General features: G+C 41.0%; 2 protein-coding genes across 2 annotated transcripts; both read right to left on the bottom strand.

The window, feature by feature from the left end:
* Positions 1-264: 264 nt before the first annotated feature.
* On the bottom strand, positions 265-6,052 carry LOC128383586 (NXPE family member 3-like). Its single transcript, XM_053343185.1, has 6 exons — positions 5,957-6,052; positions 4,772-5,203; positions 3,213-3,508; positions 1,370-1,440; positions 903-1,109; positions 265-818 (listed from the first exon to the last, which is right to left on the bottom strand). The coding sequence occupies exons 1-6, from the start codon at positions 6,050-6,052 to the stop codon at positions 265-267; spliced, it is 1,656 nt and encodes a 551-aa protein (XP_053199160.1).
* A 2,611-nt stretch (positions 6,053-8,663) lies between these two features.
* On the bottom strand, positions 8,664-14,298 carry LOC128383585 (NXPE family member 3-like). The gene is made up of 6 exons (XM_053343184.1): positions 14,203-14,298; positions 12,981-13,412; positions 10,512-10,807; positions 9,732-9,802; positions 9,305-9,511; positions 8,664-9,220 (listed from the first exon to the last, which is right to left on the bottom strand). The coding sequence occupies exons 1-6, from the start codon at positions 14,296-14,298 to the stop codon at positions 8,664-8,666; spliced, it is 1,659 nt and encodes a 552-aa protein (XP_053199159.1).
* Positions 14,299-14,503: the final 205 nt, after the last annotated feature.

The raw sequence follows: 14,503 nt of genomic DNA, 5'->3' as shown, positions 1-14,503 counted from the left end.
TAAAGTGTTATGATGGGAAATTGCAGGTGGTGTTCATGTCAGACCAGTATGAGTCAATTCTGAAGTGGCAAGAAGAGACAGATCCAGAAATTAACAATACCATTAAGTGTACCGTATATATATATATCTATATATATATAGATATATATATATATAGATATATTATATATATTAGATATTTTACCCAAAACTGTTTCCAGCAACCATCATAATAATTTAACATAAAGGTGACTGTGATAAACTACACTGATCACAAACACACATCTAGCTGCTCTTTTGAGGGCATATGTAGGACAAGATGACGTTGATCATATTCTTAATAATGGGAGGTTGTGGATGGAGGTTATTAGGCAGGTAGTGGGCCAAGACCATCTCCCAGGCATCTACCAGGTGAACATTCAGCCCTTTGAACATGGCCCTGAGCACCTTGTCACGCTGCAGCGAATACCAGTCGCTGTTGGACATTGCAATAGCAGGCGTCACAGTTTTGGGGTTTCCAGTCCGGATTATAACCAGAGTGTCTGGAGCCCTGTTCAACAGCCGCACCACTGCCCTGCGGATGGTCTGCAGCCGTCGGATGTAGAGCTCAGTGGGGAAAGTGCCAAAGTGTGCCCAGACACCAAAAACCACAACGGTGTTAGCGCCGCCGACTAAACGGTCTACTTGATTGGCAATGTACTGCAGTTCGATAGCTGAGATGCTGGAAGAACGGAGAGGAGGACCATGGTATTGGAAGGTCACCAAAATGTTCTCTGCATAGTTTAAGGCCAAGAAAGGTCCGGCTTTCTTTGAACTTTGCAGGTTTAACTGCTTGAGATCTACAAGTATTACAGAAGGAAAGAATTGGTGAGTGCAGTATAAACAAAATCAAAGCTTTGCAAGAGATTTCTGTTCATTACTACCTGGTAGTGCTTGGTTGAGATATTCAAACCACTGTCTGACGGTAGAGTCTCCATACAGGTGGACCATCTTGCCTTTCAGACATTGGTTGATAACAGAAGGAGTGTTGAACTGGCGGACTGTGGGGCCACTTAATGACTGCCACACATTCTTGTAGTAATAGCCAACAGGTCCAGACTGCACAATATTGCTATTCACCTCCGGTTGATCTGAGAAGCAGTAAAAGGACACGGGGAGAAACATCTGATATGAAGTCACTTAAAAGCCATTTATGACTTATCTTCATTCCGTAATAACAGGATGTACTACTAACAGCTAACAGTTATAGTCTAGTACTCTGCGCTCCATCACTGTTAAAAAATTGGCCTGAAACTGGTTTCATTCTAATAATCTGTAGAACATTCAATTTTAAATGATTAATATTAAGAATACAGGATGTATGGTGGTAGAAGAAACAATGGTGCATTACCTTTATTTTTTGGCAACACGGTGACACTGGAAGATCCTGAAGGTCGAATGGAGACTTTGATGTTAATACCACTGAAGAGAAGGATACATGAAAGACATCTTACACACATTACCACACTAACAGCATAAGACACAAAAAAGGAGGAAATTTCTTTAGAGTTTGAGTCAGCTGTTGATGAAATCATGGTCTGTGCCACTGGAATACAGAGTGGGTAAAAACACCTCTGGAATCAGGAGTTGCTCCCACTGGGAAAATCTTCACTGATTGAAGTGAACATGTTAGTATGAGCAGCACCAGAAAGTCTGATGTCCAGCTAGGATGATAATAAACACTGTGACTTCTGTATGTTTCCTTTTAGGTAGATTATAATACTAAGAGGTGTATTATTACAGTCATTGTGTCACTGTTTAGAGCAAGTAACTAATTGGATGAACTAAAATTTCCTTCAATTAAATCAGGACAAAACTGAGGTCATTGTTTTTGGCAATGAAGAGAAGAGGATTGCTGTCAGTAAACATCTCGAGTCACTCTCTCTAAAAACTACGGACCAAGTCCGAAACCTTGGCGTGCTGATTGACTCAGATCTGACTTTCAGCAGTCACATCAAATCAGTCACCAAAACAGCCTTCTATCAGCTTAAGAACATATCCAGAGTGAAGGGTTTTATGGCTCAAACAGACCAGGAGAAGTTGATTCATGCTTTCATCTCAAGTAGACTCGACTACTGTAACGGTCTTCTGACTGGACTCCCACAAAAAAGCATTAAACAGCTGCAGCTCGAGTTTTAACCAGAACAAAGAGATCAGAGCACATTGCTCCAGTTCTAAAGTCTTTACACTGGTTCCCAGTCAGTTCTAAAGTCTTTACACTGGCTCCCAGTCAGCTCTAAAGTCTTTACACTGGCTCCCAGTCAGTTCTAAAGTCTTTACACTGGCTCCCAGTCAGTTCTAAAGTCTTTACACTGGCTCCCAGTCAGCTATAGAATAGATTTTAAAGTTCTGCTACTGGTCTACAAATCACTGAATGGTTTAGGTCCAGAATACAAGAATGACATGTTAGTAGAATATAAACCCAGTAGAGCTCTGAGATCTACTGACTCAGGTCAGATAGTTGAGCCCAGAGTTCAAACTAAACATGGTGAAGCAGCTTTTAGCTGTTATGCTGCACACAACTGGAACAAACTACCAGCAGAACTGAAATCAGCCTCAACTGTGAACACTTTTAAATCCAGGTTAAAAACTCTTCTCTTCTCCTGTGCTTATGATTGAGCTCTTTTAAAGCACTTTACATTTAATCTTTAATTTGCACTCTATGTCCTTTTAATGATTTTAAAGCTAATTTATAATTTTATGCTGCAATCTTATATTTAATTCTCAATTCTAGCATTTTATGTATGTCTTTCTATTTTTCTGTACTTTGTTTTTATTATGGGGATAGGGGTGTGTGTGGGGGGGTTAATTGTATGTTTTAATGTTTCTGTTTAAAACTGCCTTGCCTTATGAAACCAAGTGGCTCATGAGTGATATCGCACATGTTGTAGTCACACCTATGTTCTCTATATAAGTTTACGAGCATAGTTCTGTGTCAGTTTCCTCTAATAGCATGTGCATGATGAAAGGACCTGAACTGAGAGTCATCGTCTCCTGCATCTTCCTCATCCATAAGAATCTACTTCAGCATCTCCAGTGAACTCTGCCCATCAACTTATTGTATTATTTTAGACTATAAACATCTCGAGGTTCAATTTTTACAACCTCTAGTTTCACAATGTTTCACCAAAGAGATACACAAGTAACACTTTATGTTTCTATTAGAAGCCAGTCGCATCTTTCTGCTCACTCACATTTTAAAGAGCTTGTTCTCATTAACCTCGAGTTTCCCTTGATACCCACCATTGTAGTTGGTGATCCTGGTATCACAGCTCAGGTTCTTTGGCTTGTAGCAAAACCAGGGCTCACCTGTAGTGAGGTCAGTGAAGTTACACTGTGGCTGCGCTGTTGGACGCAGGCAGATATTACAGGTGGTAGTTTCAGAGACTGAGCCTGAGCGGAAGACACTCTGGAAACGAATCCTATCCGGCTGTTCTCTGTTTAGCCTTTTCAGCACTGTGACAGCCTCACTGGGGTGAACCAGTGTCACCTGAAAGGACAGAGAACCAGAGTTCAATCCCATTACTTGAAACTGTTATAGTAATAAAGACAAATAAAGTGAACACCACTAAAACTTGCACATTTTGTTTCAGGTTCAAACCAGATTGATCTCCAGATATTAATGTCTGTAGAACTTATGTTTCACTGAACCCCTCCACAAAGCAGCGATCATCCAATCATAGTTTAGAAACTGTATAGATACAACAGATCTGTTAATCTTTGTGTTCTCTTTTTGAAGCCTCTCCAAATACAAAAACACAAAGATCAAAAGCGTTGGGGATGAATTAGTGTGTTTGTCTGCTCTAACGTAATCTGCAAATCTTAGCATGTCCAGCTAGTGAGCAACTAACAGTAGTAACTCAGCATTACATTCATGTTTCATCCATTTTTTTCAAGGTTTTTTTTCCTTATTTGAATTTACAACTGAGGATGTAGTATTGCCCAGTATTTAAGGAAAATTTGTAATTTATGACAATGAGATCTACAAATAAAACTGACTTGACATTATAAACTACTATAAAACTAGATGTCAGTCTATACTGGTGGAACAGGCAGCTCAACTGAGAAGATTATTCATATCAAGAAGATTGATATTAGTTGGTCCAGAGTATGGCACAACATCAAGCTGGCATATAGAAGTCCCAATCAGCAAATGATCTACTTTTGTCATGCGGACACACCTAAAAAGCCTTGCTTGTATTATTGAGACTGCTTATAGCATGTGCCTGAACATGTGTTGGTAATGAAAACGCCCTTTTCTCTTGTTCTCCTTTTGTTGAACAATGAAGAAGTCAAAACTCCAGTATAACTTGTATTATGTAGAACTTTCTTATACTTACTGTTTCTGTCACAGGCCACAAGCTGAAACATCTTGGACTAACAAGAAAGTTGTTCCATGTAATATAAATGTTGCTGTTTTGACCTCTTTGGATATTTTTCCTTCTCCATGAGTCTTGGAAGTAGGTTTGTTGTTTGTGTGTTTCTCATCACTGTATTATATTAGCTGGTTTATGCTGTCAGAAAAATGAGTTGCCAATCGATAGAAGAAATAGATTTCTCAATATATTGGAGATGTTGATTACTCTTGGACATATTATATGTATTAAATGAAGGAACCTCTGTTTTTAAAAATGACAAAGTATTTTGAGTGGTAAATCTGCACCTGTTATTATTCCAAACTGTGTGCCATGTAAAATGAAACATTGGAAAATGGGGCTTAGCTAACTGAAAAAATTAGATTTAACATAGTTACCGCAACCTGTGCGCTTCCCTCCCAGAGTAAAGAAAATACAGCTGAGTAGGAGCCATTGAGATGATCCAACACTTTCCCAGCCACACCTGCACCAAGTGCTCGATTGTGCAGACGGGCAAATAAGACGTCTCCCCCAGACTTCTTGGGACGTCCCCGGAAGTCGTACATTTTGATCATAACTTCCAGCTGATCCCCTACATGCCACTGTTGTCCACCCCTCTCTGGGAGAACAGTGAACCTGCTGTGGGCAGGATCAGTGGTCTGCTCCAGGGAAACAGGAGCTGGCAAGGATGGAGTTTCAGGCCAAGCAATGGAGTCTAATAGGAGACGTTCCTCCAGAGCATCCTCAGGGGACAGCGGCTCGAAGCTGCAGAAGTGGTGGGTGAGGTGACGTCTTGGGACAGGGAAGGTGAGGCTTCCTTTATGCTGAAACTGGCAGGAGGTCAAGAGAGTGATGTGATGAATACATACAAAAGAATCGATCAACATAAAGCTACTAAATGAAATAAAAAGGAAAGTTTTTCTGCTAATAAGAAAATCAACTGAATATTTGTAGGAGTTGATGAGAGAAGTTGATCAAAGACTCGATGATAACTGCAACATAAAAAAGTTAGTAGAACTACAGTCAGAATATCCTTCAAGTCCATTTCAGTAACAGCTGTAACAATAATTTAAATGTTTCTTTTCAGTTTACATGTTAATGACATCAAGGTGGGCTATTTATTGGAGAGGAATCTTCCTTCCTTTGCTAAATCATTCTTAATGAATTTTCAAATGAGGACAATGTTACAATATGATTATGATGTTAAGATCTAACACAACTGAAGTGTTCTTACAAGTTATTCTGATGGAAAACTGTATGTTTCCTGAATTAGTTAATCATTCTAACATCCATTGTTTCCTTCACATCAGTGAGCCAAAAACTGTCACACTTTTCAGGTTGAATGAGAAGTGTTTTGTTTAGCGATGAACAAATTCTGTATTCCAGCATAACACGTCACACAAGTGACTGAAATCAATTCACATATTCACATATTCACTTGAATATGTTAGATTGGATAATTTTCCTCAATGAATACATTAATTATATTAAGAAATTAGTTTTATTCTCTCATTTGTTTAATTGCGTTCCCTCTATCTAGTTTTAGGACTTGTGGAAAAACCCACTCAAGATCAAATTCTCACCTCCAGGACGTCCGTGTTAAAAAGCACGAAGAAGAAGACAAACACAGCCAGGAAAACGAAGATGGCAGCATACTTGGGACAGTTAAAGCTGACCATCGTTTCTCTACTAGTTCTGTCCTTCATGTCTGATGATCAGTCTTCACTTATGCCTGAAATGACACAAACAGTGTTAGTTGACACCTTGTTTAGCTGTATTTATCTGAGTGATTACTTGCAAAAACCTGACCTTTTTAATGTAATGAATAACCTAATGCATTAGTTCTGCAATTTAAGTACTCAGTTGTTTAGTTATGTCCCGAAAATCTGTTACAACAACAACTAGTCCTGTACCTTTTGAGAAGAGCTAGAAAAGAAAATCCAACACAAATTCAGACTACTTTTTTGGCAGACAGGCACCTAGCTGTGTTCTATGGTTATATCACTGTGTACGGCAGCGAGCAAGATAGGACAGCTTTCACTTCATGGAAAAATTTGCATTGTTTTGAATTTATAGCAGCGGGTCTACTCCGAGCTCCCTCCGGATAACTGAGCTTCTCACCCTATCTCTAAGGGAGAGCCCAGCCACCCTACTTTGCTTTTCGGTTCAGATCTCACTTCACCATGACGGATCTGTGCAGAGTCCGCATTACTGCAGACGCCGCACCGATCCGCCTGTCGATCTCACGTTCCATCCTTCCCTCACTCGTGAACAAGACCCAGAGGTACTTGAACTCCTCCACTTGGGGCAGGATCTCATCCCCGACCCGGAGAGTGCACACCACCCTTTTCCGGTTGAGGACCATGGACTCGGATTAGAAGGTGCTGATTCTCATCCCGGCCACTTCACGCTCGGCAGTGAACCAATCCAGTTGGAGGTCACGAAAGCAGTGACCCAATCCTGAGGTCACCAAACCGGACCCCCTCCACACCCTGGCTGCGCCTAGAAATCCTGTCCATAAAAATTATGAATAGGATCGGTGACAAGGGCAGCACTGGCGGAGTCCAACCCTCACTGGAAACAAGTCCGACTTATTACCGGCAATACGGATCAAGCTCTGACACCGGTCATACAGGGAACCAACGGCCTGTATCAGGGGGTCCGATTATCATTTACACTTCTCCTTAATTTCACTCTGCCAATTGAGAAATATTATTCTCTATTTCATTTCTATTATATAATTCTTTTTTTCCTACATATTTTGTTACAATGTCCTTGTGGAAGGGGTCTCGTCCAGGGCGTCATTCAAGCTAGAACGGCCACTGTGGATCACCATCAGAGCTCTTGACCATAAACCACGTGGGCATGTACAATACTTACAGTCTTAGTCACTGTCATTATAATAATAAAACTATTTTAAAAAATAGAAAGAAAAAAGAGCAGTGATATTTCCTTGTGATGGGTAAAAGTCACTATTCAGACATCCCAACTCTCCAGGAAGTTCCGGTAGTCTCCCGCATATTGACAGTGGCTCACTGACGCCCCCAAATGAGATATAATCTCCCAGAATCTGGAGCGAGCATGCAAGAGTGCATGTGTTTGTGTGACTATCAATGCAGGGCGTGTCAGAGCAAAGTGTCCTGATAGCTCTGTGTTGTTGTTTATCAGACCAATCTCACCCCCCCACCCCGACCCACACTGGAACGGACCTCCCTGAAATGACTTTTTGCAGGTTGGGATGACTTCACTATTCACAGTTTATGTATGAGGACAAAAAAATGTATTTTGTTGTTCGCGATTGAGTTTAAAGTCATTGCTTCAAAGGACGTCAGACAAAGATGTGTCTGAACGATTATGAAAAAAGAGGAAGTTTAGCATGCTAACACTTGCTAATTAGCAAAGGCAGAGGCTGACAGGAAACGTCTACATTTTTTATGTATTTGTACGTTACTTGAATATTTTCATTTGAAGCTTCTTGCTTCATGCTACTTCCACTCCACTACATTTCAGAGGAAGGACGCCTTTATATTTTTTAAAATTTAGAATAGAATATAGAATATGCCTTTATTGTCATTGTATAAATCGTACAAGGAAATTGCAGGGGGCTCATCACAGTGGCATAGCAACATACACACACACACACACACACACACACACACAGTACTTACTGATTGTGGCGGATTGTGGTTCGCAGTCATTCATGACACAGCTGAACATTATCCTGCAAAACAAACCAAAAACATTAAACGGATATCTGACACTGAGGTTAGAGTGCCAATCCAACATTATCACAGAAAAAAAAGGTGTAATAATGAAATAGAAATACGATGTTTAAGGAGATTAAGTTGATCTGAACTAAATGTAAGTTTAAGGAGACAAACCCACCTGTCTGCTCTATCTGTGGCAACTACCCACCTGAAGATGGACCTTGTACTGCGGAAGTATCCACAATAAAAAGATAAGATAAGAACATACAACGAATAAACATACAGACTCAGGCAGTACAAGTTCAGCCCACATCATGAGTCATATACAAATTATAAGAAATACTGATTTCAAATAATTAAAAACGACATATATATTCAGTAACATGTTAAATATTAAAAGCTTCAATTTATTCATGGAAAAAAGACTTTTACAATCATTATTTTTTGGTCCAAGAGAACAAATTATAGAATATAAAGAATACAGCAACATGTTTGAATGATGAATTTTGTTATAAATACAGTGTACCGGTACATTAAGTGTACCGTATAACTGTGATAAACTACACTGATCACAAACACACATCTAGCTGCTCTTTTGAGGGCATATGTAGGACAAGATGACGTTGATCATATTCTTAATAATGGGAGGTTCTGGATGGATGTTATGTGGCAGGCGGTGGGCCAAGACCATCTCCCAGGCATCTACCAGGTGAACATTCAGCCCTTTGAACATGGCCCTGAGCACCTTGTCATGCTGCAGCGAATACCAGTCGCTGCTGACCAGTACAAAAGAAGGTATCAAAGCTCTGGGGTGTCCAGTCCGGATTATAACCAGAGTGTCTGGAGCCCTGTTCAACAGCCGCACCACTGCCCTGCGGATGTTCTGCAGCCGTCGGATGTAGAGCTCGGTGGGGAAACTGCTGAGGTGTGCCCAGATGCCAAAAACTACAACGGTGTTAGCTCCGCCGACTAAACGGTCTATTTCATTGGCAATGTAGTGCAGTTCGATAGTTGGGACGCTGGCATATGTGCAGACAGGAGGACCATGGAATCTGTACGTCACCAAAATGTTGTCTGCATAGTTTAAGGCCTTGAAAGGTCCGACTTTGACTGAACTGTGCAGGTTAAACTGCTTGAGATCTACAAGTATTACAGAAGGAAAGAATTGGTGAGTGCAGTATAAACAAAATCAAAGCTTTGCAAAAGATTTCTGTTCATTACTACCTGGTAGTGCTTTGTTGAAATATTCAAACCACTGCCTGACGGTAGAGTCTCCATACAGGTGGACCATCTTGCCTTTCAGACATTGGTTGATAACAGAAGGACTGTTGAACTGGCGGACTGTGGGGCCACTTACTGACTGCCACACATTCTTGTAGTAATAGCCAACAGGTCCAGACTGCACAATATTGCTCTTCACCTCCGGTTGATCTGAGAAGCAGTAAAACCATTTATGACTTACCTTCATTCCATAATAACAGGATGTACTACTAACAGCTATCAGTTTTAGTCTAGTACTCTGCGCTCCATCACTGTTCAAAAAATGGCCTGAAACTGGTTTTATTCTAATAATCTGTAGAACATTCAATTTTAAATGATTAATATTGAGAATACAGGGAGTATGGTGGTAGAAGAAACAATGGTGCATCACCTTTATTTTTTGGCAACACGATGACACTGGAAGATCCTGAAGGTCGAATGGAGACTTTCATGTTAATACCACTGAAGAGAAGGATACATGAAAGACATCTTACACACATTACCACACTAACAGCATAAGACACAAAAAAGGAGGACATTCCTTTAGAGTTTGAGTCAGCTGTTGATGAATTCATGATCTATGCCACTGGAATACAGAGTGGGTAAAAACACCTCTGGAATCAGGAGTTGCTCCCACTGGGAAAATCTATTTCACTTTTGATATTATGATTTCACAATGATTGAAGTGAACATGTTAGTATGAGCAGCATCAGAAAGTCTGATGTCCAGCTAGGATGATAATAACACTGTGACTTCTGTATGTTTTCCTTTAGGTAGATTATAATACTATCAGGTGTATTATGAAACCAAGTGGCTCGTGAGTGATATCGCACATGTTGTAGACACACCTATGTTCTCTATATAAGATGTTTACTAGCATAGTTCAGTGTCAGTTTCCTCTAATAGCATGTGCATGATGACATCGACACAGTGCTGTTATTAAAAGGACCTGAACTGAGAATCATTGTCTCCTGCATCTTCCTCATCCATGAGAATCTACTTCAGCATCTCCAGTGAACTCTGCTCATCAACTTATTGTATTATTTTAGACTATAAACATCAATAGGTTCAATTTTTACAGCCTTTAGTTTCACAGTTTTTCACCAAAGAGATACACAAGTAACACTTTATGTTTCTATTAGAAGCCAGTCACATCTTTCTGCTCACTCACCTTTTAAAGAGCTTCTCCTCATTAACCTCGAGTTTCCCTTTTAACCCATCAACGTAGCTGGTGATCCTGGTATCACAGCTCAGGTTCTTTGGCTTGTAGCAAAACCAGGGCTCACCTGTAGTGAGGTCAGTGAAGTTACACTGTGGCTGCGCTGTTAGGCGCAGGCAGATATTACAGATGGTAGTTTCAGAGACTGAGCCTGAGCGGAAGACACTCTTGAAACGAATCCTATCCGGCTGTTCTCTGTTTAGCCTTTTCAGCACTGTGACAGCCTCACTGGGGTGAACCAGTGTCACCTGAAAGGACAGAGAACCAGAGTTCAATCCCATTACTTGAAACTGTTATAGTAATAACGACAAATAAAGAGAACACTACTAAAAGTTGCACATTTTGTTTCAGGTTCAAACCAGATTGATCTCCAGATATTCATGTCTGGAGATCATACTTTAGAAACTGTATAGATACAACAGATCTGTTAATCTTTGTGTTCTCTTTTTTAAGCATCTCCAAATACAAAAACACAAAGATCAAAAGCGTTGGGGATGAATTAGTGTGTTTGTCTGCTCTCACGTAATCTGCAAATCTTAGCATGTCCAGCTAGTGACCCTACCACTAACAGTTGTAACTCAGCATTACATTCATGTTTCATCCATTTTTTTCAAGGTTTTTTTTCCTTATTTGAATTTACAACAGAGGATGTAGTATTGCCCAGTATTTAAGGAAAATGTGTAATTTGTGACAATGAGATATACAAATTAAATTGTCTTGACATTATAAAAGTCCACTACGAGATGCTGGCTGAGCAAAACCTCCCAATGATATTTCTTTAAGTAGTTTAATTATACTCCGGGAATACGGAGTACCGGACCCCCTGATAAGGGCCGTCTGTTCCCTGTATGACCGGTGTCAGAGCTTGATCTGTATTGCCGGTAATAAGTCGGACTTGTTTCTGGTGAGGGTTGGACTCCACCAGGGCTGCCCTTTGTCACCCATCTTGTTCATAATTTTTATGGACAGGATTTCTAGGCGCAGCCAGGGTGTGGAGGGGGTCCTGTTGGCTTCATCAGACCGTGACCTCCAACTCTCACTGGATCAGTTCGCAGCCGAATGTGAAGCAGCCGGGATGAAAATCAGCACCTCCAAATCCGAGTCCATGGTCCTCAACTGGAAAAGGGTGGAGTGCCATCTCCAGGTCGGGAATGAGATCCTGCCCCAAGTGGAGGAGTTCAAGTACCTCGGGGTCTTGTTCACGAGTGAGGGAAGGATGGAGCGTGAGATCGACAGGCGGATCGGTGCGGCGTCTACAGTAATGCGGACTCTGCACAGATCCGTCGTGGTGAAGAGAGAGCTGAGCCGAAAGGCGAAGCTCTCTAAAATGACAAATGATTTTGAGTGGTAAACCCTCACCTATGGTCATGAGCTTTGGGTAGTGACCGAAAGAACGAGATCGCGGGTACAAGCGGCCGAAATGAGCTTCCTCCGTAGGGTGGCTGGGCTCTCCCTTAGAGATAGGGTGAGAAGCTCAGTTATCCGGAGGGAGCTCGGAGTAGACCCGCTGCTCCTCCGCGTCGAGAGGAGCCAGATGAGGAGGCTCGGGCATCTAATTGGGATGCCTCCCGGACGCCTCCCTGGTGAGGTATTCAGGACATGTCCCACCGGAAGGAGACCCCGAGGAAGACCCTGGACACGCTGGAGAGACCATGTCTCTCGGCTGGCCTGGGAACGCCTCGGGATCCCCCGGGAAGAGCTGGGCGAAGTGGCTAGGGAGAGGGAAGTCTGGGCTTCCCTGCTTAAGCTGCTGCTCCAGCGCCCCGACCCCGGATAAGCGGAACAGGATGGTACGATCAAGCTGACATATAGCAAATGATCTACTTTTGTCATGCGGACACACCTAAAAAGTTTTGCCTGTGTTATTGAGACTGCTTATAGCATGTGCCTGAACATGTGTTGGCAATGACAACGCCGTTTTCTCTTGTTCTCCTTTTGTTGAACAATGAAGAAGTCAAAACTCCAGTATCACTTGTATTATGTAGAACTTTCTTATACTTACTGTTTCGGTCAAAGGCCACAAGCTGAAACATCTTGGTCTAACAAGAAAGTTGTTCTATATAATATAAATGTTGCTGGAGTTTTGACCTCTTTGGATATTTTTCCTTCTCCATGAGTCTTGGAAGTAGGTTTGTTGTTTGTGTGTTTCTCATCACTGTATTATATTAGCTGGTTTATGCTGTCAGAAAAATGAGTTGTCAATCAATAGAAGAAATAAATTTCTCAATATATTGGAGATGTTGATTACTCTTGGACATATTATCCGTATTAAATGAAGGACCCTCTGTTTTTAAAATGACAAATGATTTTGAGTGGTAAATCTGCGCCTGTTATTATTCCAAACTGTGTGCCATGTGAAATGAAACATTGGAAAATGGGGCTTAGCTAACTGTCAGAAACAATTAGATTTAACATAGTTACCTCAACCTGTGCGCTTCCCTCCCAGAGTAAAGAAAATACAGCCGAGTAGGAGCCATTGAGATGATCCAACACTTTCCCAGCCACACCTGCACCAAGTGCTCGATTGTGCAGACGGGCAAATAAGACATCTCCCCCAGACTTCTTGGGACGTCCCCGGAAATCGTACATTTTGATCATAACTTCCAGCTGATCCCCTACGTGCCACTGTTGTCCACCCCTCTCTGGGAGAACAGTGAACCTGCTGTGGGCAGGATCAGTGGTCTGTTCCAGGGAAAGAGGAGCTGGCAAGGATGGAGTTTCGGGCCAAGCAATGGAGTCTAATAGGAGGCGCTCCTCCAGAGCATCCTCAGGGGACAGCGGCTCGAAGCTGCAGAAGCGGTGGGTGAGGTGACGTCTTGGGACAGGAACGGTGAGGCTTCCTTTATGCTGAAACTGGCAGGAGGTCAAGAGAGTGATGTGATGAATACATTAAAAAGAATCGATAAACATGAAACTACTAAATGAAATAAAGGAATATTTTTCTGCTAATAAGAAAATCAACTGAATATTTGTAGGAGTTGATGAGAGAAGTTGATCAAAGACTCGATGATAACTGCAACATAAAAAAGTTAGTAGAACTACAGTCAGAATATCCTTCAAGTCCATTTCAGTAACAACTGTAACAATAATTTAAATGTTTCTTTTCAGTTTACATGTTAATGACATCAAGGTGGGTATTTATTGGAGAGGAATTTTCCTTCCTTTCATTCTTAATGAATTTTCAAATGAGGACAATGTTACAATATGATTATGATGTTAAGATCTAACACAACCGAAGTGTTCTTACAAGTTATTCTGATGGAAAACTGTATGTTTCCTGAATTAGTTGATCATTCTAAATATTGTCTTCGTAGTCCAGGTCTGGCATATGTATATTATTCCTGTGCCATAGAGCTCCATTGTTTCCCAGAAACAAGTAAAAACACATCAGTGAGCCAAAAACTGTCACACTTTTCAGGTTGAATGAGAAGTGTTTTGTTTAGCGATGAACAAATTCTGTATTCCAGCATAACACGTCACACAAGTGACTGAAATCAATTCATATATTCACTTGAATATGTTAGATTGGATATATTTCCTCAATGAATAAAGAAATTAGTTGTATTCTCTCATTTGTTTAATTGCGTTCCCTCTATCTAGTTTTAGGACTTGTGGAAAAACCCACTCAATATCAAATTCTTACCTCCAGGACGTCCGTGTTAAAAAACACGTAGATGAAGACAAACACAGCCAGGAAAACGAAGATGGCAGCATACTTCGGACAGCAAAAGCTGACCATCGTTTCTCTACAAGCTCTGTCCTTCATGTCTGATGATCAGTCTTCACTTATGCCTGAAATGACACAAACAGTGTTAGTTGACACCTTGTTTAGCTGTATTTATGTTAGTGATTACTTAATAATAATAATAATGTTAGTGATTACATAAGGTCCGCAATTTAAGTTCAACTGAAAATGATAAATTACAGGAAGTGTAAATTAAATA

The sequence above is a fragment of the Scomber japonicus genome, chromosome 22 (genome assembly GCF_027409825.1).
Source record: "Scomber japonicus isolate fScoJap1 chromosome 22, fScoJap1.pri, whole genome shotgun sequence".
Lineage (NCBI taxonomy): Eukaryota > Metazoa > Chordata > Actinopteri > Scombriformes > Scombridae > Scomber > Scomber japonicus.
Note: the sequence above shows the minus strand (reverse complement) of the source record. Positions and strands in the feature narration are given on the sequence as shown.